At 23.0% G+C, this 27,558-nt stretch overlaps 6 protein-coding genes across 6 annotated transcripts; 2 read left to right on the forward strand and 4 right to left on the reverse strand.

Moving 5' to 3' along the window:
• Positions 1–52: 52 nt before the first annotated feature.
• On the reverse strand, positions 53–1,896 carry LOC122849925 (GDP-fucose protein O-fucosyltransferase 2). The gene is given in 9 exon segments (XM_044148849.1): positions 53–212; positions 292–421; positions 484–661; positions 720–823; positions 826–857; positions 935–1,202; positions 1,287–1,412; positions 1,469–1,605; positions 1,664–1,896. Coding segments are annotated over 9 exon segments (1,290 nt in total). The 5' UTR covers positions 1,819–1,896.
• A 296-nt stretch (positions 1,897–2,192) lies between these two features.
• Positions 2,193–4,483, reverse strand: LOC122849927 (nucleolar GTP-binding protein 1-like). Its single transcript, XM_044148851.1, has 2 exons — positions 2,471–4,483; positions 2,193–2,383 (listed from the first exon to the last, which is right to left on the reverse strand). The coding sequence occupies exons 1-2, from the start codon at positions 4,058–4,060 to the stop codon at positions 2,228–2,230; spliced, it is 1,746 nt and encodes a 581-aa protein (XP_044004786.1). The 5' UTR covers positions 4,061–4,483; the 3' UTR covers positions 2,193–2,227.
• A 215-nt stretch (positions 4,484–4,698) lies between these two features.
• Positions 4,699–7,478, reverse strand: LOC122849930 (facilitated trehalose transporter Tret1-2 homolog). Its single transcript, XM_044148852.1, has 7 exons — positions 7,162–7,478; positions 6,514–6,667; positions 6,272–6,442; positions 5,974–6,122; positions 5,352–5,914; positions 5,144–5,285; positions 4,699–5,071 (listed from the first exon to the last, which is right to left on the reverse strand). Exons 1-7 carry the CDS (start codon positions 7,204–7,206, stop codon positions 4,787–4,789), a joined length of 1,509 nt encoding a protein of 502 aa, XP_044004787.1. The 5' UTR covers positions 7,207–7,478; the 3' UTR covers positions 4,699–4,786.
• A 1,598-nt stretch (positions 7,479–9,076) lies between these two features.
• Positions 9,077–14,769, forward strand: LOC122849931 (facilitated trehalose transporter Tret1-2 homolog). The gene is made up of 5 exons (XM_044148853.1): positions 9,077–9,589; positions 9,908–9,967; positions 12,996–13,131; positions 13,206–13,525; positions 13,589–14,769. Exons 1-5 carry the CDS (start codon positions 9,554–9,556, stop codon positions 14,573–14,575), a joined length of 1,539 nt encoding a protein of 512 aa, XP_044004788.1. The 5' UTR covers positions 9,077–9,553; the 3' UTR covers positions 14,576–14,769.
• A 222-nt stretch (positions 14,770–14,991) lies between these two features.
• Positions 14,992–15,668, forward strand: LOC122849932. The gene is made up of 2 exons (XM_044148854.1): positions 14,992–15,104; positions 15,175–15,668. Exons 1-2 carry the CDS (start codon positions 15,032–15,034, stop codon positions 15,660–15,662), a joined length of 561 nt encoding a protein of 186 aa, XP_044004789.1. The 5' UTR covers positions 14,992–15,031; the 3' UTR covers positions 15,663–15,668.
• A 3,080-nt stretch (positions 15,669–18,748) lies between these two features.
• Positions 18,749–20,721, reverse strand: LOC122849933 (cytochrome P450 307a1-like). Its single transcript, XM_044148855.1, has 4 exons — positions 20,175–20,721; positions 19,527–20,081; positions 19,197–19,433; positions 18,749–19,099 (listed from the first exon to the last, which is right to left on the reverse strand). Exons 1-4 carry the CDS (start codon positions 20,677–20,679, stop codon positions 18,771–18,773), a joined length of 1,626 nt encoding a protein of 541 aa, XP_044004790.1. The 5' UTR covers positions 20,680–20,721; the 3' UTR covers positions 18,749–18,770.
• Positions 20,722–27,558: the final 6,837 nt, after the last annotated feature.

Consider the following 27,558-nt stretch of genomic DNA (forward strand, 5'->3'; position numbering starts at 1 on the left):
TAATAACAAAACAATAATAATGAAAATATTAATTTTTTTCTAAATTTTTTATTTACCATTTGATTTTCCATTGACTCTCAGGTTTACAGTTTTTTTTATAATTTTTATCACCACAAAAGATATTAAATGTTGTACTTGTTGGAAAGCCAATAATTTCACGTTCTTCTTGAATTCTAAATGTAAATGTTGACTCTTGAGTTCCAACAAAATACCTTGACAAAGAAAAAAATAACAATAAAAATTATTTACCATTTTTTATCCACAATTGGATTTAAAAAATAAATAAATTACCTTGCATGTGAAGAAATTATTTGATCAACAATTGCAACTCCACCGTCTTTAATTTTTTTTAATTCAACACTCGTTGGTGTGTATTTAAATACATTATACTTGGATAAATAATTTTTTAATTTATCAAATTCTAAATAAAACGTAAATATAATTAAATTAATAATAAAATTATTGTTGTTATTGTAATTTTACCTTGGCTGTCAGCATCTGTTGCAATGAATATATTTTTAAGATTAAATTCTTTCATTTTTTCATCTAATTGTGATGCTGCATTATTTATTGACGGTACATAATTACTATGTCCATTTACAAAATCACGTCGACGAAGATGAGCTGCCAAATATGGACCACCAATTGAATTTCTATGTTCCTGTTTAAATTAAATTAATCTTTCATCTACAATTTTAAATAAAAATATATTTATTTACTTTTTCATCTTGCCAGTTGAATGGTCTTTTTGTATTGTCATTATCATCAGTTGAATTTAAATATTTTTCACGATATGATTTTTGAATAATATTTGATCCATGAGAAGTGGAATTTCCATATGGTCAAACATAAAAGATCTAAATAAATTAATTTAATAATGTACTTTTAAACTAACAGCAGCAAATAATTCAATTGATTTGTTTTTATTTTTTACCTGTATAAATCTGGCTGTAAATTTTTTTTCAAGCCAGACATTGTTCCATGAAATGTAACACAGTCAAATTTATCAGCAGATATATTTTGATATCCCCAAAAATTACCAATAAATTTATCATTATAATTTTTTCTATATCCACCACGATTATCAATGCACTTTTCAATGATATTTCTTTCATGAAAATCACCACTTTCAAACATCTTTGGATCATTTTGTAAATAATAAATTCTATCTAATATTGTAACTTGATTTTCAGATTTATATTCTACAAAATACAATATAAATTAACTTGATTAAATATTTTTTTTTAAAGAAATAATTTTTAGTTAATAATTAAAACAAAACTTGCCTTTTAAAAATTCATACATTTCAATGACTGGTATAAATTTATTTAAACTTTTAATGTCAAAAAATTGACTCCATGGTATTTTTGATTGATCACCAATGCTCTGACTTCTCCAATGATATGATTTACCTAAATTTAGTACAATTATTAATTTATAATTAATACAATTTAATAATAATAATTACCCCATGGTGGTAGAACTAAAATCCATTTAAATTTATCATTAGATTTATTTAATTTATTTATAAATACTGCTACTCTGACATAAACATCTCTTCGTAGATTAAATCCTTCTGGTGGATTAACATCATATAAAATATATCTAAATAAAAAATATAATTGTTAAATAATTGTTTTATTTAAATTAAATATTATCAAACCTTTTTTTACTAGACAAATATTTGTTTTCAGCACATTTGTCTGATGTGCTATCATCATTTGTTGCTGGACAATAACCTGGCTCATCAAACTCAGCAACAACAATTATAATTAATAATAATTGTATAAAAATATTATAAAAATTATATAAATACATTGTTTAAATAATATTTAATATAAAAAATATATTAAGTAACTTGAATATCATTGACATGTCATTTTGTTTATCAACAAAACTTTGAGGCTATATTGAAATTTGAAAGCAGCACATGATTATTAAATGGCGTCAATTTATGTCAACAATTTTTAAATAAAAATACAAATAAATGTCAAAGCTAATTATCAAAGTTTATTTTTAATTAATCAAGTATTTTAACGTGTTGAATTTACAATAATATAACAACTTGTAAAATTTGTTTTTTTTTTTTTTTTTTATTAGTAAATCATACCAGCACAATAAAAATATTGTTATTAAGAATAAATTTTATAAACAATTGATTTTATTATTTTTATTACTATTTCGATTATATGTAAAGAAAGAAAAAAAAAAGGCTAAATTGTAAAAATTATCTTCTATCAGTTTTTCCAACACCTCTTTTGCCAGCGAAAAGATGACGAGGCATTTTGGTACCAATAAAACGATCAGCTTCACCCTTAAGACCTTTCTTGCCAACCTTCTTTGAGATAGCTTTGTGTGCAATATTTTTAAGCTTGTCTTTCATCTGTAATTAAAGAAAAAAAAAAACAAGATATAAATTAATAAAAATCCAATAAAATTGATAAAAATAAATTAAGTAAATTATAATTACAGCAATATCCTTGATGCCCATTTCATCACGAGGTCTAGATGCACTACGTCCACGTGATAAACTACGTCCAACTGATTCAACACGCATACGTTTTTTACTTGGTCCAGATGCTGATCTAGAACGTCCACGTGTTTTAGCGAAATGTGCATCTTCCCTATCATCCACATTAACACCAAGTTTTTCCATTTCATTCTTTAATCTTGTTACTGATCTTCCACGTACTTGTGCTGCAGCAGTACGTGGCATATGTGATTTTGTTGATTGTTTGACAATACGTGATTCTTCTTTCATGATCATTCTAGCTTCACGAATTTCTTTAGCAAGATTTTGTATGTCTATCATTGTTGGTGTTAATTCTGGTGCTTTATAATCATAAATTCCTGTTTCAGTTCTTACATCTTCTTCTTTTTCTAAGTCATTCAATCTTGCAAGAATTTCAGGATCAATGTAATCAGCAATATTATGTCCTTCCCATATTTCTGGTATATTATCGAATTTTTGTTCTCCTTCAATATCATAATTTTTCTTAAGATCAAGAACATAATCATCACCTTCTGCTTCTTCAATTTCACGTTCCAATTTACGTTTATTTGTTGTTTTATTTTCTTCTTCTTCTTCTTCACCACCTTGTTGTTGTTGTTGTTGTTGTATTTTCTTTTGTTTATCAGCAATAATTTTTTTCTTAGCAAGTACACTATCTGGTATACATACTGGACGTGATTTTCCATCACGTGGTGTTGGTAATGCAACATGTAAACGATTTAATAAACCATCAACTTTTTTAGTTTTAATTTTTTGATCAACACGATATGACAATAAACGTTCACATGCTTCTTGTTTAACTTCCATAACACCATGATCATTAACTGTACTCATTTCCATAATTGGTACTTTACCATTGTCCATTAAATCTTCAAGTGCTTTACGTTTATCATCACTTAAATCTTTCATACTTAATACATCAATTTTATTAACAACAACAATCAATGGTTTATCATTAAATAAAGGTTTAATTGATTTAAATAAATGTACTTGTTCTTCAATAGTATGACCACATTGTTCAGATACATCACAAACATATAATACAGCAGCACGTAAATGTGCAAGTGCTGTTACAGCTTGCATTTCAATGACATTACGATCTTCAAGTGAATGATCTAATATACCTGGTGTATCAATAACTTGCCATCTTAAATATTTATAATCAGTATGTCCAACGTATAATGATTTTGTTGTAAATGCATATGGTTGTACTTCAACATCAGCACGTGTTATTTTATTGATAAAACTACTTTTACCAACATTTGGAAAACCACATATGATTATTGTACGTGTGTATGGATCAATACTTGGTAAACGAGCTAAATGTTGACGTACTTGTTCTAAATATGTTAAATTTGAACCTTGACGTTTCATTATTGTTGCCATACGACCAAGTGCTGCTTTTTTAAGCTGTTTACAACGATACAATGAATCACCATATTTTAATAATCTAACGTAATCTTTTGCTACATTATCAATTAAATGTCTTGCTGTATTTGTTTGACCAAGAGCTAATTTGTAATGATCTTTGTCATAAAGAACATTCATTAAATCAGCATAAAAAGGATGTACATCATCAAGCTTTGGAAATTCTTGTATTATTTGTGATAAACGATCATGAAATGTTTGTTGAGTAAATTTTACTTTTCTTACGAGATAATTTTGCACGAATATGTAATAATGTATCAATAAAAAAAATTATTATTTTATTAAACATGTGGTAATGGAAAAAATAACCCTAAAAAATTTTTATTAAATTTAGTAAATACCTTTGCTGTTGGGACCACTGTTATTTTTTTGAAATTGTACACTGACGACATTTTGATGTTTGTTTATTTGAATATTTTATTTACTCAATAAACAAATTACTTTGTTAATTATAATTATAAATAACAAAGTAACTACATTTGTTTTTCCACGTGTCTTGAATGATCAACGAAAAACGAGGCTGATCCGGCTGATCCAAGGTGATCCAAGGATCCAAGATGGAGTAGTAGACTAGAACCAACTAGAGCTACTAGATGTCTCTTGGTTCGAGTAATGGCGGCTTATTCAGTTTCAAATTTAAAATATTAAAATGACCAGTCAAAATTGAGACAAGTAAAAAATTTATTAAATAGTTAAATGTCCAATATAAAATGTTAAATTATTTTTATATTTTTAAGAAAATACGAAAGACAATTTATGATAAACAAGAATTGTTAATTTATTAAATACAATAATTTTTTTTAATAAAAATTTCTTATTTTTTTTTTTTTTTTTAATAAAAATATGTTATTTTTTTCTAAATTTTTCTTCAATTTCATGATTTGTTTTTCCACGTGTTTCTGGTAAAAATAATGCAATAAATATCGTTGCAATAATTGATGTTAAACAATAAATACAAAGTGTTGTTATCATTCCAATATCAACTAATGACGGATAAATTTGTATTGTTATAAAATTAAAAAATCCACCAAGACATGTTGTCAATGGACCTAAAATATTGACGTATTTTGTTGGATACAATTCACCAAGTAATGTCCATGGAATTGCAGCAAATCCAAATTGTCCAGTTAACTTAAAATATTTATAAAAAAAATTAAATCAAGCCAAATATTTTAGAAGAAAAAAAAATAAAAACAAACTTACAACAAATGTAAAAAGACAAATTATTGGAATACTCGTGTAATTTTCATGTTCTCCTTTGATAAATTTTAAATAAATTATTAAAAAAGCCAATGAAATACTCATTCCAACACCGGAAATTAAAGAAATTGGTCTTGTTCCAATTCTGCAATAAAAAATGACAATTTAATAAAATTATTAAATGTAATACTTGGATCAAAGAAGAACATACTTTGCACTCATTAAAACAAGTATTAATGCTGCAATAATTTGTAGCATTCCAATCAATGCTGTTATAAAAAATGGATCAGCAATAACACCACTTTGTTCAACAAAATCAACAGCATAAGCAACAACAGAAGCAATACCACAAAATTGTTGAAAAAAAAAATATGTATTTAAAATAATAAATGGTTTCCAAACATCTGGTTTTTTTGATGTTTTTAAAAAGCTTCTTAATGCAACAGATAAACGTGATGATGAATTTGATCTTGTTGATGAATCAATTGAATTTTTATTAACTTTATTTAATTCAACATTATCAATACCATTGAAAATACTATTTATTGGTTCAATTATAATTTTTTTATTATAATCAATCATTTTTTTAAATTCATCTTTAAATTCTTCTGTTTCAATTTTTAATCCACGTATTTTAAATAATGATTTTCTAGCTTTTTTTTCATTTCCTTTGTGTAAAAGCCACATTGGACTTTCTGGTATAAATATTGCAATGCATATTGTTGATATTGCTGGTATTAAAGCAGCTAAATATGCAATTAATCTCCAATTATTCTGAAAAATTTATTATTTAAAATGTTTTTTATTTTTTTTAAATATTATTTATTACTCACAGGTATAATAAAACCCAGTAAATAAATCAACATGACACCAATTGAAAATGTAAAATTCGATGAAGTTGTCATGATTATTCGATGTTGTGGTAATGAAATTTCAGCTAAATAAACAATTGTTGGTGTTGATACAACACCAGTTGAAAATCCTCATTAAAAAAAAAAAAAATTAAAATTAAAAAATTAACATTGTTATTACACAGAGACAAGTGTTTATTAATTTTATATAAATATTTATGCTTGATATTTAAAGCAACAAATAATTATATAAAAATAAAATTGAATAAATTTAATTTACCAGTTATAAATCGGCCAATTAAAAGCTGTGGAATATTATTACTTGTTGCAATGACAAGCCAACCAATAGTACACAAAAAACTAACAAAAATCATTGAATTTTTTCTTCCAGTTTTCATTAATATTCCACAAAAAAGACATCCAATTAAATTTGCAATTGCAATTATTGATGCTATATTTATTAAATATTATAAATACAATTAATAAAATTTTTAAATACAAAATTTTGATATTTAATTTTACCAAACCACGTAGCTAATTGTTCATTATCATATAAATAATTTGATCCAATTGTTTCATTTTTATCGCTTGTCAATACTGGAAGTGCCACTGATGAATATCCAATATTCATTCCAGGACCAATCATCCCAATCATTGCATGAAATCCAAACCAAAACTATAAATAATTTAATTAAAATAATAAATATTAATTAACCTGCTTTTTTAATTAAAAATATAATTTATTTTAAATGATAATTTGTTTATTTGTTTATTTTAAATAATATCTTTTCCTCGTTTTTTAAATTAATTCATTGAGATGATAAAAAATATAATTTATTGCTAATAAATTAAGACGCTTTTGTATACAAATTATCATATTTTATCATTGGTAATAAATTATAAATTTTAAAACAACAAATAAACATTATCTAAAATAAATAAGATAATTTAAATTTTATTTTTTCAATAATCAATAAAAGTCTTGACTTTGTAGGAAAATATATGGTGGTTGTGTGGTCAACTTGAGTGACATATTGATAAAGAAGTCGTAAAAAAATTCAGTGGCTTCAACCACTAGTAATACCGGTTAATTTTTTATTTATTATTTATAGTAAAAATATATATCTGTATACCTTAACTTATTTTTTATTTAAATATTTATCAACTTACTTCGTAAAAAATTGTGCGATAAGAATATTCCACTTTGTCACTCATATTCAAATTAAATTTGTAAACAAAGCAACAATAAATTTTTAAAGAAATAACAAAATATATTATCTAAATTTATTTCTATTAATTTAAAAAAATATATATAATTTAAAAAATAGTTATGTAATTGGAAGAATACAAATGGTTATTAATTTTTATATAGAAAATTTAATTATTTTATTTTTTTTTTAATTATTAATAACGTCTGTATGATTTATCACGAAGTTGTCATGTACACGTTTGTCTCTCAACTAAAAGTACTTATTGATTATCTTCTTAGCACATGCAAAATAATGTTTGTATATATTTTTTTTTGTTATTCATTCTCTCATACACAATAAAAATGTAATAAAACTTTTTGAGATTATTTTTATTAATATATAACACTTATTATTGAATTAATAAATTTAAATTAATTATCATAATTATTTTTGAATGATATTTTTTTTATTGTGAGATAATGGACTGCAATTTTTAAATAATACATCTATATATAGATCGTTTTTTTTTATTTATCATTTATTGTTCATTTTTTTTTTTGTCATTTAAATGTTTGGAAAAAAATCATTGGAAGGAAGATTATTTGTTTTTTTTTTTATTTCTTTTAAATAAAATTCAGTCGTGGGTATTTAATGACTTGACAGATAATTAATAGATAATTTTGATAATATTGATCGGATTGAATGATCGAGAGAATAATTGATTGAGATTGTCAAAATGAATTTAAATTTTATGTGATAAAATTAATAAATAGATTGATTTATCAAAAATATTTTTATGACGATTTCAGGAAATGAATAAGGCTTTGTTGTTTAAATATTAAAATTAAAATTGTTATAAAAAAAAAAATAGTTGAACTATTTGATCTTCTTAAATTAATAATTGCAGTTTTAAAATTTTAAAACGTGATATAAAAAATTTAAGAAACCTGAGTATAGATAATTTAGAAAATAAAATTTATTTTTATATAATTTTAATTTTATGGTTTAAAAAAAATAAAGACAATAAATTATTTACCAAGACTTTGATAATTTTATTTCGACAGATTTCCTTTTTTTTTTAAACTAAAATTATACATTTTTTTTGTTATAAAAAAATTACTATTAATTACCAATATGTAATTCTGCTAAGCCAATTTAATCGACTTTAAAAATATTTATCATTATTAAATACAAAGTTTAAATATCCGTCTGACTATGACTATTTAATCTCGTCGGTTAATGTCAAATGTTCTTTGTCAACTTTTTGAATAATTAAAATAATATAATAAAGAGCTAAAAAATAAATAAAGACAAATTTTTCTTCTCCCTTTTTACTGACATTATTGAGGAAAAAAAAATACAAAATTAAATTAAATTTAATACTACTAAAATCATTAACAAAAAAAAAATGTTTTCAAGAAATTTTTTATCTTAATTGCTGACAATTTAATTAATTTTTGCATTATATAAATTCCATAAATTTAATGTCATAAAAATTTAATTAAAATTCTCATTAATTTGATATGAAAAAGCTGTAAAAATTAAAAAACTTTTCACTCGCAAGAAAACAAACTTATCAACTGAATTAAAAAAAGAAAAAAATCAAAAAATTTAATCAACAGATGCAAAAAAAGTACTCTACCAATACATGCAATAATAAAAAAAAAATATAATTAAAATAATTAATAATTAATCAATTAATTAAAACTGGGGAAATATTGATAGAAAAAAAAAAAATGTAATATTATATTCACTTGTTGATAAAGCCATTTAATTTGATGCTAATTAACATTATGAAATGATCTATTAGTATCATAAAAAAATAAATTATTTTTGTCAAGATGAGTCATTGTGATTGTATGTTGATTGTTTGCTTTTTTATATTATTTTTTTTAATGCAATTTTATCAGATTATAATTTGTCAGTCGATAACTGGATCTTGTGCCATTCGAATCTCCCACTTTGGAATTTAATAATAATATGTTCACAAATACAACATTAAACGAGATAAAAAATTTTTATTCATTTTTAAAATAATCATCTTTATTTAACATATAACTTTCGACTGAGTATCCATTGGTTTGATTCAGCAATGAAACACAGTCTTTATCAATATTTGATGAGAGACACTTCTGTCTCTTTATCTTAGTGGATTTTTTTAAAATCATTATTATTTATTATAAATAAAATAATTTATTTTCTTCAAAAAAATAATGAGTGAAATTATGCTTTTTTTTGTGTCTGATAATTATTTTATTTAAAAATTTTAATCGTCATTTTATACGATATCTAATCAGTCAATAATTTTAGTGGATTATTTATTTTTTTTTTACACAATTAGTGGAATAATTTTATCACATCAAATTAATAATATGATTAATGAACAAATGGAAATTTTAGAAATGAAGGTAAATTTGCTTTAATTTTATTAAAATTTTTATATATTTAATTTATTATTTTCTTTTTGTTTTAATTATGAATAATTAATAATAACAAAGTCTATTGTTAAGATGACAGTGTTAAATGACAAGTGTTTAAAACTTCCGGATCGTCTTGATTAAAATTTATTTATAAATTCTTTGTCATTTGTGAGATTTATTTTAAATTGCATAATAATTATTATTATATAAACATTGATTTAATAATGTCATTTATTCAATCATTATTATTTAAATATAATATTTATGTATTTCTTTATTAAATATTTATTTTTTTATTGAAACTAGGTTGAACCAAGTTCACCGGAAGAAATTAAAATCCAACGGAGGAATGGATTAATTTATCAGGTGAGTTTATCAGAAGATTTCTTTTTTTTTTTTTATTTAGTTTTTAGAGCATTGTGTTTATAAAAATAATAATAATTAATTGTTTATTGATAATATTAATGGGATAATATAAATTTGGAAATTTCCTGGAATAAAATAATTATTTTTTTGGTGATATTTATTTAGTTTTTTTTTTTTTGTTTGTTTGTTTGGAGATATAATTTTTTTTTTTTTTTTTCATTTTATATTGTAAATTTATTTGTTTTCTGTGCAATCTTGGGATTGCAAAGTTTATGGCTTGATATTTTCAAGCTTATCTTGCTGTGAATTAACTCTGACCTCGTCTCAACTTCTGAAAATATAAATAAATTAAATATTTATAAAAGTAAATAATTAATCCAGTAACCGGTTTTTTTTTTAGTTACTTTCAAAAATTATTTGACTTTTAAAAATTTTGTATAAAATTGTATTATATTAGTGTTTTATTATAATTTATTATATGTTTGATGATATTTTAAATAATTCATATACATTTGTCAAATAGAAATTTTTTTTTTTTTAATATATTACAAAATCATAGATAAATAATTATTTTCTTAATTCTACGGGTGTCTTTTCCAAGTCACCCAGGAGGTAAGACGTTTGACTCGTTTTTTTTTGAGTGGTTTCTCCAATAGACCTATTCCACTATAAAATTACGCATTTCGCAAGTCATAGCTGCAGCTATAACTATTTCGCTTCGGTTTGTAAAAATTTAGATTGCGCTCATAGCAGCAAATCTTCGCATTGCGCTCTCAGCTGCAAGTATTCGTACTGCGCTTTTAGCTGCAAGTACACGCATAAAAAAAATACGACGGAAATAATATGGAAGTAATCATTTATTATTTGATAGGACATTTTTACACTCTATTCACTATGCCACTATCATTTATTATTTGATAGGACATTTTTACACTTTATTCACTATGCCACTATCAGTCACTATGATTACTTCACGTTAATTTTGGATGTAGCTGCAAGTATTCGTACTGCGCTTATCGCTGGGATTATTCGTACTGCGCTTATAGCTGCAAGTACGAAGGGTTTAAAAAAAATAAAAACAAAAAACAAAAAAAATAATAATTAAACATAGACACAGTTACCAATATTACCAATATTACCATTACCATATTACCAATCGTCCAATGTACTGCCTAGTCCCTCTGCATCTCCATCACTGACCATCTGCTTCAGCAATCTTTTGGAAATCGTCCCTTGTCCTCTCTGTACTTCCTCCCTTGGCCATCTGCTTCAGCAATCGTCTAGGAATTGTGAATTGTCCATTGTCCTCCCTGCACTTCTTCCCTTGACTATTTGTTTCAGCAATTTCTATAATCAATTTCCAAGCAGTATTTAAAATTCAAACGAAACAAATTTTTTTTTTTTTGGAAAAGTGCGTATAATGTCAAATAAAAAAACCTTACATACTAACATACATCGCGATTGGAAAAGGGTAATAATTTATCTATTATAAATTATCACGATAGATAATAATACATCCTAATCACCCTCGTCTACTCTGTTTGAGATAGACAAGGTCGACACATTTTGACTTTTACTCTACCGCCATTTAATCTGGCATCAAAATTCACAACAACAGTCAAAATGAATCTAAAAAAAATAATTTGGGAACGACGAGAAGTTTCAAAAAATATAGAAACAATTTTTTGAAACTTCAAGGACATTAGAGCACTTTTCCGGGATGGGTTAATAATTACAACTAGCCAGTCGCGATCCTGGCTTTTATTCACACTTTGTGGATCCTGGCTAGAGGGACTTAGCTTATTACAGCAAACAGCAAATGTATCCAGGTAATCTCCAATAATCCAAATAAATTGTCCAGGTAAATCTCCAATAATCCAATTAAATTGTCCAGGTAAATGTCTCAGCAATAATCCATGAAGATAATTTCAAGTGAATGACTCGTTCTTAATCCAAAAAGGCACTTTTTACACTCATACACTTTTACACTTTTTTGAAGTAATCATTCACTATCACGCACTATGATTACTTCACACTTTGAATATATAAAATTTTATAAATTATTTTTTTTTTCATTTTTTTTTAACCAACACTATTCACTATTCAATTATTTAAACACTTTTTTTTTTATAATAAAAAAACCACGAAGTTGCCTGCACGTGGCAGTTCCGAAAAAATTCTAACCCAACTGAACGAACGGAAAAATTAGAAAAGAATTTCACTCCGCGAAAATGAGACGAAATAACCAAAACTTTTTTTTTTTTTTTTTATATCGAAAAAACACGAGGTAGTTTTAAATACTTTTAACAAAATTTAAGCGACAGAAAAATTAACAAAAAAACTAAGACAAACCAACGAAAAAACTACGAATTTATTTAATTAATTAAATACTTAAACTTTTTTTCATTCCGAGCAACCACGAGGTAGTTTCGAAATTTTCTAACCAAGCTCGACGAATCGAAACGTTTTAAAGGATGATCACGCGGCACGAACGGAAGAAAGACTGACTAGAAATCGTCTAGGACTGCCCTTTATATACCATAGACGCAGACTAGGATTTTCTATTTTCTATGTGCTTTACTGCGCCCTCTGCAGATGAGTCATAGGTTGCGAATGGCAGATAAGAACTTGAAACACGTTTTGGCAAAGCATGACATCCAGATGAAAAAGAAAATTTCGATAACGCATGATGTCCAGATAAAAAAAATCTGTTTAAACTATTTTAAAATTATCTTATGCATTCAAATAAAATACGAATATATTTTTTTAATTTTAATCCACAAGCCATTTCGAAAAATAAAAAAAAAATTTCTAGTAATGATAATAAAATATAGCATAGTCATTGGTGATAAAATTAAATTAAAAAATATTTAATGAAATTAATAAAAGGTAGTTGACTCTTCATAACGAAAAAAAAAAAAAAAAAATCAAAAATTTATTTTCTAATATATAAAAAAAATTAATAGCGTTTAAATTATATGATAAAATTTAAATTTTATAATTTAAAATTCTTGTATTATTTTTACAGATGACTATGAGTTTATTTGCAACATTTTCAGTACTTGGACCAGCAATGGGATTTGGATACAGTGCTGTTATAATTCCAACATTAAGATCAGGTCGAAGTAACTTTACAGTCGATAATGATCAAGTATCTTGGATTGGTAATTGCAAATCAATAATAATATTATTAAACATATGATAAATAAAATTAAATATAACATGAAAAATATTTCAGCAAGTGCAGCAGCAATTGGTACACCAATTGGTTGTATATTATCAAGTTTCATAATGCGAAAAGGAAGAAGAATGAGTTTATTAACAACATCAACATTTTCATTGATTGGCTGGTTTTTAATATACATGTCAACAAATTATGAAAATCTCATTGTCGGTAGAATAATTGGTGGTATTGCAACTGGTCTTGCATCAGTACCAGCAACTGTTTACACAGCTGAAATAACTGAATCAGCATGGCGTAGTACAGTCGTTACATGGAGTAGTATTGCCATTGCACTTGGTATATTAATTGTCTACATATTTGGTTATATTATTGAGGTAATTATTAACATAATAAATTAATTAACAAACAAATAAAAAATATAATTTTTATTATTTCAGGATAATTGGAGACTGATTGCATTATTATGTGGTTTATTTCCTGCAAGTGCAATTATTTTAACTTTATTATCAATACCAGAATCACCAATGTGGCTACGTGATCATGGACGTATTGATGAAGCTAAAATAATTATTAAAAAATTTCGTGGTATACCAAAAAATTGTCAAATAACATCTGAAGTTACAGATGAATTAATAAATACAAAACAGCATCAACAATCTCAACATAATTATAGAAAAAAATCACTTGTTGATAATATAAAAAAACGTAGTTCATTACAACCATTTATAATAATGCTTATGTATTTTTTTTTTCAACAATTTTCTGGTATATTTGTTATTGTTTATTATGCTGTTGATATAACAACTGAAGCTGGAATGGAAATTAATCCATTTATTGGTGCAATATTAATTGGTTTTACGAGATTAATTGGTGCTATTTTGGTATCATGTGCATCTAAAAAATGGGGAAGACGTGTACCGTCAATTGTGTCGGGTACAGGAATGACAATATTCATGGGAATATTGGCACTTTATTTATTTAGTAAAAATCAAGGTTGTAAAATTAATGATCAAGGTGTTATACCAGCAATTTGTATTATGTCATATATATTTATGAGTACCATTGGATTTTTATGTTTACCATTTGCTATGGTTGGTGAAATATATCCAGCAAAAGTTAAAGATGTTTTATCGGGGCTAACAACATGCATCGCGTATATTTTTAGTTTTATAAGTGTTAAAACTTATCCAGGCATGATTAATATTATGGGAAAACATGGAGTTTTTTGTTTTTATGCATTGATGTCATTGTTAGGTACAATATTTGTTATATTATTTTTACCCGAGACAAAAGGAAAAACACTCAATGACATTGATCAGCTATTTTCAATTAAAAAAAATAGACAACATGATATTATTGATGAAGAAAAAATTATTCCATTAAATAATAATAATAATATTACAATCATATCAGATAAGAGATAATTTTTTTTCATTTTAAATACTACTTTATTATGTAAATTAAATTTTTTTTTTTTGTTATTATTAAATAAATATTTGAATTTATTTTATGTTGAAATATTTAATTTTTGTTCTTTAATTTTTTATTCTATTTTTAGTATATTTTTCAATGAAACCTTCAAATGCAAGTAGGAAAAAAAAATAAAAAAAAAAAAAATTAAGCCAATTCGTCATCAAACGTTATCTTTGGGTTATTTTTTTTTTTTTTTTTTTATTATTTTGTTTGACGATTGTACGTGTACGAAAAAGCAGCTCATCAAATTTACTGTACACGTCAACCAAAATTGAGTTCATTTATTTGACAGCTTTCCAACTGATCAAGTCAAAAAAAAAAAAAAAAACTAATATATTTATAATTTAATTAACTGTGTGTTTAAGTTAATTAATCTACTTTTTTTTTTTTTTTAAATAAATAAAATCATGAACAAGTGTTTAATAATAATTTTTTTTTGCATTAATTTATGTGATTTTTTGACGGCAAAAGAACCAATTGGTAAGAAAAACAATCCTAATCTTAAGTATTGATTTTTGAAATTTATTTTTAATAATTATATTGATAATAGGCTACCGGAAAATTGATGATAGCTGTGAAATATCTGATGAATCATTTAAAACTATCAATGTCATCTCGAATCATGGTCTTGCTGATAGCTGCTCATTACTTATATCCGCCTCTCCAGAAGCAGATGATGATTTTGATATTCAATTGAGAATTACAAAAGATTCAAATATATGTGATACAGGAATCGAGTATGTAGATACTGAAAATCCAAAAATAACATCGGTAAAAGATGATGGCGTAGTTATTTGCTCATTCAAAATTTACCTAAACATCATTGAAAAATTGGAAAAAACACAAGGTTTTAAATATTTTGGAAAATACTGGAAAATAACAAACTTGTGCCAGGCTAATTTTAAAACGTGTTTAAATACTAATTTGTTTTTCATGAACACAGTTGAGTGGTGGGAAAAAGAAAAATATAATTATCTTGATTTACGAGCATCAATGTTTTATTGGCATGAATATTCAGCTATTGATTATCACGTCTAAATTAATTTCTAGCAATAATAATTTAATTTATTATTTTTAATAATTAAATGAATATACATTATTAATAAATTAATAATTTTTATTTAGTATTTTGTCTTGTGTTTTTCTTTTTTTTATTCCTCAACGAAATTAAAAAATTATTTTTCGACAAATAAAATAATTTTGTGTGTGCGTGTTGATAAGAATACTATTTTTAAATATTTACCATTTTAAAATCTAGTATTTAATAATTGTAAATTAGTTTTTTTTATTATTTTTATTAAATAAATTTTTTTCTATGTTGAGAAATATTTAATTTTTGTAATTTAATTCATAAATTTTTTATTTTATTTTCCTTATATTTTTAAATGAAACCTTCAAATGCAAATAGAAAAAAAAAAAAAAAAAAAATTAAGTCAATTCGTCATCAAACGTTATGTTTATCTTTATTATTTTTTTTTATTATTATTTCGTTTGACTATTGTTCGGGTACAAAAAATCAGCTTATAAAATTGATTGTAATCGTCAACGAAAATTGAGTTGATTTATTTATCGACAGTTTTCAAACTGCTCAAGTCAATTTTATAAAAAAAAAAAACCAAATTATTGATAATTTAATAAACTGTGTGTTTAACTTAATTGAACCATCTTTTTTTTTTTTAAATAAATAATCCACATAAAGCATGAACAAGTATTTAATAATAATTTTTTTTTGCATCAACTTGGCAGCAAAAAATATTTCAATTGGTAAGAATTTATAACTATTTAAAGTATTTAAAATTTCATTTTAATAATAATATTGATAATAGGCTATCGAAATATTGATGATAGCTGTGAATTATCTGCTGAATCGATTAAAACTATCAGCGTCATCTCGAGGTGGGGTCTTCCTGACAGCTGTTCTTTAGTTATATTAGCCTCTCCAGAAGAAGATGATGATTATGATGTAAAATTAAAAATTACAAAAGATTCAAATGTATGTGATACAGGAATCGGCTACGTAGATCCTGAAAATCCAAAAATAACATCGGTAAAAGATGATGCTATAGTTATATGTTCATTTAGAATTCATCTAAACATTATTGAAAAATTGGAAGAAACACGAGGTTTTAAATATTTAGGAAAAGACTGGAAAATATTAAACTCGTGTAAAGAAGGTAGACTTTGTGTAAATAGTTATGCATTTTTCATGAACACAGCTCAATGGTGGAGAGATAATAAATATAATTTTCTCTTTTTACGACCATCAATAGTAACTTGGGAATATTCTGATACTGACTATAAGTTCTAAAGTAATTACAATAATTCAATTTATTATTTTTAATAATTAAATGCATTGTTTTAATAAATAAATAATTTATAAAAGTTTGTCGTGTTTTTTTCTTAAAATAAAATAATTTTTTGTTGATAAGAAAACTAATTTTAAATATTTATCATTTTAAAATTTAAAATTTAATATTTTAATCATGATATATTCACCTTCATTACAAGATTTTTTTTTAATTAAAAATTTATCTTATCATTTAAAATTTTATTTTTTTTAAATTCTATTGAAAGTCGTTTTTTTTTTTTAAATTAATTTTGATTATTATTTGATCACTGTAAAATAAACCAATCATATTTCGACACGTTCTTCATCACCTGGTGTCATTGACAAGTCATCATATTGATTTTAGTTGTCAACGACAGTTCATCCTGATAAAGTCAATTTATTTGTTGAAAAAAAAAAAGAATATTTTTTTCTTTTAAATCAATTAACTCTGTATTGTTATGCGACAAAATAACAATGAACAAGTATTTTTTACTACTGTTTTTTTGCATTAATTTGCCTGGTTTATTGTTAACATCTGATATTTCGGATGATGATGAATGTGGTAAGACAATATTATTAATTTATTTTTAAATAATAAAATTGACACTTTAAATTATTATTTCAATAGAAGAAATACCACGTAGTGCTAAAGATTGTCCAATAAAAGACGACGAACCGAGTGAGATTATTCATGTCCTTACGTCTCGGGGTCCAACTAATTTATGCTTTATTTATATATCAACTTCATCAAATGCTGATAATTTTGATATTTCAATTCAATTAGATAAATATATCGATACTTGTAAAACTGGAATTGAGTATATTAGTCCTCGTAATCCAATACTAAAGAAGTTTGAAGATCGTCAATCGATAGTTTGTGCATTCAGAATTTTGCCAGAAATCATTACTCGCATGGATAGTTATAGAACTCAAGAAGAACAGTGGATGGGAAAATATTGGCAAATTATTCATGAGTATAGAACTACCTTTTTTGATTGGGAAACTAATGTATTTTACATGAACACAGCTGACTGGTGGAGAGAATCTGGACATACTCATCTTGCTTTACGAGCACCGAGCAAATATTGGATAGGCGATTATTCTTACCTTTTATATTATTCACTTTAAAAAATTCATTCAATAATAAATTAATAAAATAACCAATCAAAAATATTGATTACTTTTTCAAGATTTATAAACACAATGCAATATTAAATTTTCATTATTAAAAATAATTAAAATAATTTGTTAATTTGGTTTTTTTTTTTTTTGATTAAATAAAAATTCAAAAAATTCAGATAAAATTATTTTTTATTTTGTATTTTATATTAATATTAAATATATATTATAAATTAATTAATAGAGCAACAAATTGACTCTAAAAAAAATTAGATTATTTGATATTAATTGACTAATTTGTAACAATTAATGAATGATATGAAAAATAAACAAAAAAAATCAACAATATAAATTTTTATGAATCAATGAAATAATTAATCTATTTTAATAATATAAATTAAATATCAATAAGAAAATTTTATCATAGTATAACACAAATATTATTGGCTTGACTTAAATACTTTTTAATGAGATCAGTCAATTCTTTCTTATCAAAAAGAAACATCGTGAGTAAAAAAAAAAAAAAGAAATAATAACAAAATAAAAACTAAATTTTCTAAATATAAAACTAATAATTTCTTTGAATTTAAAATCTAAACTTTTAACTACAACCAGTTCTGTTTTTTCTTTTTTTTTTTGTAGTTAATCTTTGGATTTTTAAATTAGAATTAAAAAAAAAAAATTAGTCTATAAATAATTTATCGTTTGATAAATTCAAAATCAAATGTCGTTTGAGGCAGAGCAAGATTTCCAATTGGTACATTATAGCTTTGTCCTTTAATTGGCATAATTGTATAATTTTTTAAAACACTAGCTAAAATTGAAAAACTTAAATATTGTACTAATTTATAACCCATGCAAGATCTTCTTCCACCTCCAAATGGAATAAAAAATTCTGGCTTTAATATTTTTCCATTAACGACAAATCTATCTGGTATAAATTCACCTGGTGATTTCCATAAATCCTCTGACATATTTAATTCATAATTATTAAGAAAAATAAATGTATCTTTTTCAATTTTGTAACCTGTTAAACAAAAGAAAAGAAACAAATAATTATTAATTAATTTCGTTAGAAATAAAAGCACAATGTTTTTTGAATTAAATATAAAAATAATTTTTACCAGCAACAGAACTATCACGACTTGCAACATGTGGTACAATTGGACTGGCAATAATTCTAATTGTTTCTAAAAGTATTGCTTCAGTATAAGGCATTGATTTACGATGTTCTAATCCAACATTTCTACCAGAAATATCAACAGCATCAATTTCGATTTGTGCTTTTATTTGTACGTTTTTTCTTGTTGCTAAATATCCAAATATTTTCATTAAAAAATTACCAACAGCAGCATGACCACCTGATGAAGACATAAATGAAAAATTTAAATAAATATTATATATAAATTATTACAAATAAATAAATAAATATTTAATTATTAAATCATACATACCAAGTATATCTTCAAGTGAAAATAATGCTGTATCCCATGACATAATTGGTTGAGTATTTGTATTAACATGATTAATAAGACAATCAACATAATCATTTTCATCAATAACATCTGTCCAATTATTTTTTCTTGTATTTATTATATTATTTTCAACAAATTCACGTATTTCATGTGTCCAATTTGCCATTCTTTTCATATTTAATTTATGTAATGGCATTAAAAATGGCATAAAATCAGCAGCATAACCCTGATTAACTTCCCAAAAAATTTTATCAAAATTAATAACAATTTTTTGAAATTCTTTATCATGAAATTCAAATGTTTTTGATGTAAAATAATTTGTAAATATATTTGCACATGTTTGTAATATCATTGTTTTTGTTGTTATTCTATGAGTATTTTTAATATCAATATAATTTAATAATGTATCAATTTCATTTGTTATTATTCCATTTAATTGATGATATTTTTTAGTAAATGCACGTGGAAATGCATGAATTCGCAATGTTTCACGACGTGTTTTTTGCATTTCTGACCAGTCACTAAATGCTAATGCTGCAATTTAAAAAAAAAAAAAAAACGCCAAATAAATAAATTTACTCACAAAAAAAAAAAAAAAAATCATAAATTCAAATTTAAAATACTTACAATTTTCTTTATCACCACTAAATAATAAATTATAACGTACGAAATTTGGTCGTGAATCAAAATGTGGTCCTTTTGTTATAAGAATTTCTTTAATATTATCAAGACCATTGACAACAACACATGGTACTGATCCTAGTTTTAATTTAATTATTTGACAATTGTATTCTTTAGCAAGTTCACCAAATGCTTTGTATGGTACATCATATCTTCCAAGTATATCAAGTGATCCAATTATTGGCCATGGTTTTGGTCCAGGTGGTTCAGGTAACATCTCATTTTTCATTACAACATCATCATCATCATCATCATCGACATTATTATTACTATCAATTATCAATGAATTTGTCAAGTTTTTATTTTTATTTTTATTATGATCAATAAATAATAATAATAATGCAATTAATGATGCAAATATTAAAAAATATGTTGTTGTTCCAATGACAATTGTTCCCATCATTTTTGTTGTTTCAATGACAATTGATCCAGTCATTGTTATTTGAGACATTTTTAACACAAATTTTTCACTTTTAAATTTATTTTTAAATAATAATAATATATTCACTTGTAAAAATTTTTTAAAAATATTTATTTAATTTATGTTTTAAATAAAATTTATTTATTTGAGCTATTTGAATCGATCTGTTTGCTGATCGAACTTGATCTGAGGATCAGATGTTGAGACACGGATCTTATATACGCCTCCCAATGTAGTCAGCACTTTTATCAGCTACCTTATACCCCATACATATGGATTCAACGTTTTTTTTTTTTTAAAGAAAAAATTCACAACATGACATGAAGAACTCTGTGCTATATATATTTATTTTTATTTTTTTTTTTTTTCTTCTTTTATATATTGGTATTGGTCAAATTGATGGTGGTATTACCGTTTTTTTTTTATTACACAGATTTTTTACAATAGAATGAAATAGATAAAAAAAAATATAATAATGTTGGGGGAGAAAATGTGTCTAGAGAGGACACATATGAATTTTCAATTTAAATATATAAAATGCATGTTTGATGATGAGAAAGATAGGAAATAGAATAAATCGATTGATTTAATTTTCTATTGACCATACGTAAATATATATACTGATTTTTTTTGTTGATAAGATTTTTAACATGATTATAATTTTAGCTTGTCTTTTTTTTTTTTTTTTTTTTTTAATTTTCTTATCTTTTTTAAAAGAAATTTAATAAATCTTTTTTGCTCTTACAGGTGAATTACTTAATTTATTTGTTTTAATTTTAAAATGAAAAATATGTAATTTTAAATTGGATGTTTGATTTATTTAAATAAATTTTTTTGTATTATTATTTTTTATATTAGCCAAGTTTTATTATGGAATTTTGTTGGATATTATTGTATGACGTAAGTGTGTGATCGAGAAGCTTCTATTGACCCCGGAAATAAATTTCATGTAAAGAGATTTAAAGGAAAATGTTTATCACATCACAGAATACGTAGTAAAGGTATACGTGCGTAAACATTGGCCTACTTTTCGTATTTTTTAAAATTACCAAGTATTTAATTTTACTGATTTTTTTTTATCAAGTTAATGAGCCCATCAAATTGATCAAATTAAAAAAAAAATTTAAATTATATAAATGTTAAATTTGTTTTTTATTTTTTCACTATTTTTTTTACTTGCAAATTATTATTGACAATTATTTTTTTTAAATATAATATATTTAGTCAGACGTTGATTAACGAAATTCGAAACTTATACTAAAAGAAATTAGTTAATTATTTTTATTTTATATGGCGGTATCAGAGAATAATTCTATTCTAATATTTTATAAATATAATTTTTAATATTATTATTTTTTGTCTAGTTCACGGTGTTAATAACACTGATAATATAATTTTTTTTAAAAATGATTATTTAATATTTTAATATTTTATCATGTTTGTTAGAAAATATTAGTTGGTCAGTATTTATGACCAACCTTGAATAGAAAAATATTCAAAAAAAATCAATTAACAGGGTATTGAACTTTATTTGTCTTTTTTTTTTTTGTCTACTGTCTTTTTTTTTACCACAAGTAATTAAAAAAATATTCGGGACACTGACTACTTTGCTTTATCATTTATAAATTTCAATAGAAATTTAAAAAAAATATAAAACAACAAAATCAGTAGGTTTTTCCAATAATTATTTTTGAAAGTTAAAAATTGATAAGAAAATATTATTACAAAGTAATAACCTACCTCAACGATTAGATAAAAAAAAATGTAAAATAAAAAGTAAAAAAATATTTATAAATAACATGAATTATCATTTACAATAAAAAAATAATTCAACAAAAAATTAAACTAAAATATATTTTAAATATTTAATTTAAAATAATGATTTTTAAAAAAATAAAAAAAAAACTTTATTATTTTTTTTGAAGATGAGAATTTTTTAAAGATGACGTAATTATTTAGGTAATATATTTTGCATATAAAATTACATGGATTTATCATGTTTTTAAAAAATTACAGAAAAACTAGCGGTAAAAAAATGAAAAGATGTAAACAAGTTTTGAGTATATATATAACGGTATTACACTCACTCACTTTTGCTGTCTGACATTATATTGCGTATTAAAAAAATAAATAAATAAAAACCACCTTGCATTTCAATTTTCCCTTTCCGTTAATTCTCCCTTTTTAATTTTCAAAAATTAATTAAAAAAATTTAAACAAAAAATAACTATTACCACCAAAAAAACAAATCTAAATTCAAAATTTAAAAAAAAAACTACAATTAATAACAAAAAAAAAAAAAAAATATCCAATATTTATTATAAATTATTATTTGTTAAAAATTAAATTTTCTTAATTTTTTTTCTCTCTCTTTTTACCAATAATGAATATATTTAAATTTTTTTTTTTTTGTATGTAGGTGACCCAATAAATTGACCTCTTTTTTAAATGTTTTATTATATTATTATTATGTTTTTTTTTTAAATGCAAAATTATAATATTTAAATGAAAAAAAAAAAAAAAAATTATATGACCTTAGAAAAATTTATAAGAGTTAAAGATAAGTTTTTTTTTTTTATGGTAAATGGTATTGAATGGTGTATAAAAAAATGTTAAATTTAGTATATTATTTGTTAGGTGATACATCGATTATGCTAGACATGATGGCCTGAGTGCTGATGCCAAAATCAAGGTCTAAATAAATTCTTATTGATGTACCGATGTTGGTAAGATTTCCAATGAATATTTGAATATTGGCGAGACATACTTTATGATAATTTTTTTGAACTTCAGACTGTAATATTTTTGAATTTTTTTTTTTTCTTTATTAAAGTAGTCCAGTTTAAAAAAGATTACGAGTTATTATTTAAATTGTAACAATTGTATTTTAAATATTTTTTTATTGATAATTTAATTTAATTTTGGTTTGCATATTTAAATACTATTTGATTGAAATAAATAATTAAATTAACTTTTTTGAACAACATAAACAATGGAAAAATATATTTGGGTCATGAAGTGGAATATTATTATTTCATTGTCTATAAAAATTCTTATGTAATGGAATTTTTTGCATTTTTTATTTTTCTAAATTTACAAAGTAGAAAATCATATATGTGAATGCATGCTTAGAGATTTCAATGATAAAATTTGACCTAAAATAAAAGACAGCGTCTGGAAAATTCTAAATTTCGAAATGATCATTTTAATTTTTTTTAATTAAATTTTAATAGAATATAAATTAATTTTTTTTAGCAAATGATAATTTTTTTTTTATTGTTTAAAATATTATCTTTTGTATAAATAAGTAGCTAAATTTTATAAATAAATATATTTTGATATAAAAATTAATTTATTAATGAAAAATTTAAATGATGCAATTTTTAAATTAAGAACATTTAATGACACACTTTTTCTAATGTTTAACGTCATAGAAATAATTATTTCCAAGTGATTACGTATTTTTAAATTTTTAAAAATTACTATTCAATATTTTTTTTAAAACCTACGACAATTTGAATTTATTTTCAGTGGTTATGGCATTAGAATAAATATACCATGGTGTTTAACGGGTTTTGAGGGTCATGACCAAGTACTGGGACAAAAAAATAATATCATTAAAAATACAAGAAATACAAAATGTATACTAAATATATATTTTTTTTTTTTTTCTAAATAATTTTATCTTACTGAATTGAATTTCAAATAAATTTTATTTATATTTGAATTGATTAAAAGGATCAAAAATAAAATCAAAAGGACATATACATTTTCAGTTATTTTTTATTTTAAAATTTATTTTTTTTTCATATCCTTTTTTGTATCAATAAAAAAATAAAAATCAATGGTTTAAAATTCAAAAAAAGATTAGAAAAAAAGTTTTTTATTATGAAGAGAATACATAAGAATAAACAATCATCATAAAATGGTAAAATAATTTGAAATCCAAATATGTGTCGTTGCATCAAAATTGTGCACTGGACAGATTCTTTTTTTTTTTTTTTTATACATATTACCATAGGGATGCAATTTTTATTTTGAATAACAATTCAAAGCTTTTTTCTATTCACATTTTTATAGTTTAATAAAATAATAAATAAATAAATTTCTTTTATCATTTCTTTGTGTTTTTTATTTTTTCTAAGACAAAGTTTATAATTAATTTAATAAAAATTATTGTAGTTGTTATAAATCATCATAAATTTTAAAAATATATATATATTTTTTAATGGATTATATTACTTATTAATTTCCGGGTTCAAATGACAGTAGTAGCATTAATTTTACGTGTATATATTGGGTTAAGAACTTGTTGTGAATGCGGAAAGTTATCCTTTCGCCTGCATTCACCAACAAGTAACAACGACATTGGCCTTGACCGAAGTCACCTTGATCATTCAGAGATTCCACTACATAAAATTTAAATAATAAACTAATATATTAAAAATCATCATTTTCAAAATGAAATAATTTATTAATTTCTACTTACAATCATAATTGATTAATTAATTTTCAAAAAATATATAAAAAAATATTTTTAAAAAAATAAATATTTGTTTCTTTTTTAATTTACAAAAATTATTGTTATAAATTTGCACGTAGAAAAAAATATATTACACACGTGTTGATTTAATCATTAATATTCTGTTTTATACAAGTATGTGTTTATGAAAAAAAATAATATATAAAATATATAAAATTCTGTAAATCGAACGGTAAAAATGAGTTTAAATTTGATTGATCAGATCATGGAGTATTCCATAGATTTATATATGGGAAGTAAATAAAAAATAATAATAATAAAATGTATATTTTGATATATTGTTGTTTATAAATAAAAAAAAAAATTATTTATTTAAATTTTAAAATGTATAATATGACAAACACAGTGATCGATATTTGATGTATAAAATTTTATCGATATGCCCTTGACTTCCGTAACTCACAGGAAATTCAAAGTGAAAATAAATAATATATTTAAAATCATGAATACATTATAGTGTGAAAAACTAAAAGTGATTTTTCGTTTTTAAAATATATGTTAAAGATAAAAAAGAGAAAAAAAAAACATTCATGTCTGGAGATCCATGAATGAATGTGACACATCTCTTTGACCATCACTTTTTTTTTTTTTACTTTTTCTTTCTTTCATTTTTAGTAGATGGTTTTTTTTATTATTTTCCAACAATTTTCCAGCAAAAGTTTATAAATTTAACACTGTAAAATATGAAATTATAAATATTATATTTTAATAATTATTAATTGTTTTTTTTTTTAACAAAAAAACTTCATTTTTTTTCATGAAATTTTGTGCAAAAAAAATTATTAAAAATATTTAATAACAAAGTTGATTGTTTATAATAAAAAAAAATAATATTACTATGCAGTATATGATAATTTATATTAAATTTTTTTCTCCATAGAATAGAAATATTTTAATATTTGAATTTTAAAAAATAATCGAATGGAATGATTTAAGAGAAAAAAAGAATCTTCCAAAAAAATTCTGATGTCAATCTATGCTGATTTTTATGGACTGTCGTGGGTCATGCATGGTGATTATTTTTTTTCTATATATTTATTTATATATTATAAGTAAAGCAACATTGTCTTCTTCAGTTTAAAAAAAAAAAAAAATATTTTCTCTACCTGGTTTTCCATCAGCAGGTACATTTATGAATATTTTTTATTTATAAAACAAAAAATTCATTTTAAAAAGATAATATGACTATCATCGATGTTTAAATATTTTCTAGACTTGATAAAAAAATTTTCATACTATGCAAATTTATTATTTGACTGATATATTGTAAAAAAAAATTTATAATATATGACGAATGAAATTTCTGTTGTATTTTTGTCATTTTATTGAGGTCGAAAATTCTTTTCTTGATGCTGCGACTTATGCAATGATTATAAAATATATTTGTATTATTTTATTAGCATTTAATTGACTCCAGAAATTTAATTTGGAACAAAAATAAAAAATTGAAAAGAGGGGTTTATATTTTTTCAACAATAAATAATGCTTGGCCCACGATGGGAATTTTTTTCGACAAAAGCTCGAGCCTGTCTCTACTTGCTTGACAAATTTCAAATAATTTAAAATATTTGAAAATAGATTCTTATATTTTCAAGTACCATATAATACTTGGTCCTTTTTTTTCTAATAATTAAATTTGTATTGTATGATATACCCAATTTTCATGGTTTATTTATTGTTTTTAAAAATTTAATTTTATAATTTTATATATCATTTGTATTTATAAACAAAAATGATGCAATTTTAAACGCCGTAAACAATAATAATGTAAACAAAAAATTGTTCGAGTGACCGAAATTTAATTTAAATTATTTCATTATTATTCGGCAATGATGTTTTTTTCCTTTCACCGTTTATTATCTTCAACACGTGTCGTTAAATGATACTATCAATAAAAAAATACAAAAATAAATTCAAAAAATTTACTGCTCTAAATTCGTGGCTATATATTTGAAGGATATTTTTTAAGGACTAAAAATAAATAAATAAATATAATAATAAAAAAGAATATATATATATAAACACTGCTGACATGAAATATATTTAAATTTGCTATCACTTCTTTGGTAAAGATGTGCTTGTAAAATAACGGTACTTTTTTCATAATATATATAAATTTATTTATTTTTAAGGTGAATTTTTTTTTTTTTTAATATATATTTTTTGTTTTATAAAATTACAATTTAACAAAAAACTATTATTATTATTTTTTTTTTCTTTTTTTTAAGTATTTTTATATTTATTTATTTTTATTTATTATTAATTAATTTTTTAAATAATTGGTAATTTTTTTTCTTCTCAAAATTTTGTTCTAGATGATTAAATAACTATTGAGAAAAAAAAAAAAAAATTACCCAGCGGAAATA

This window comes from Aphidius gifuensis, linkage group LG2 (genome assembly GCF_014905175.1).
Source record: "Aphidius gifuensis isolate YNYX2018 linkage group LG2, ASM1490517v1, whole genome shotgun sequence".
In the NCBI taxonomy this organism is placed as follows: domain Eukaryota; kingdom Metazoa; phylum Arthropoda; class Insecta; order Hymenoptera; family Braconidae; genus Aphidius; species Aphidius gifuensis.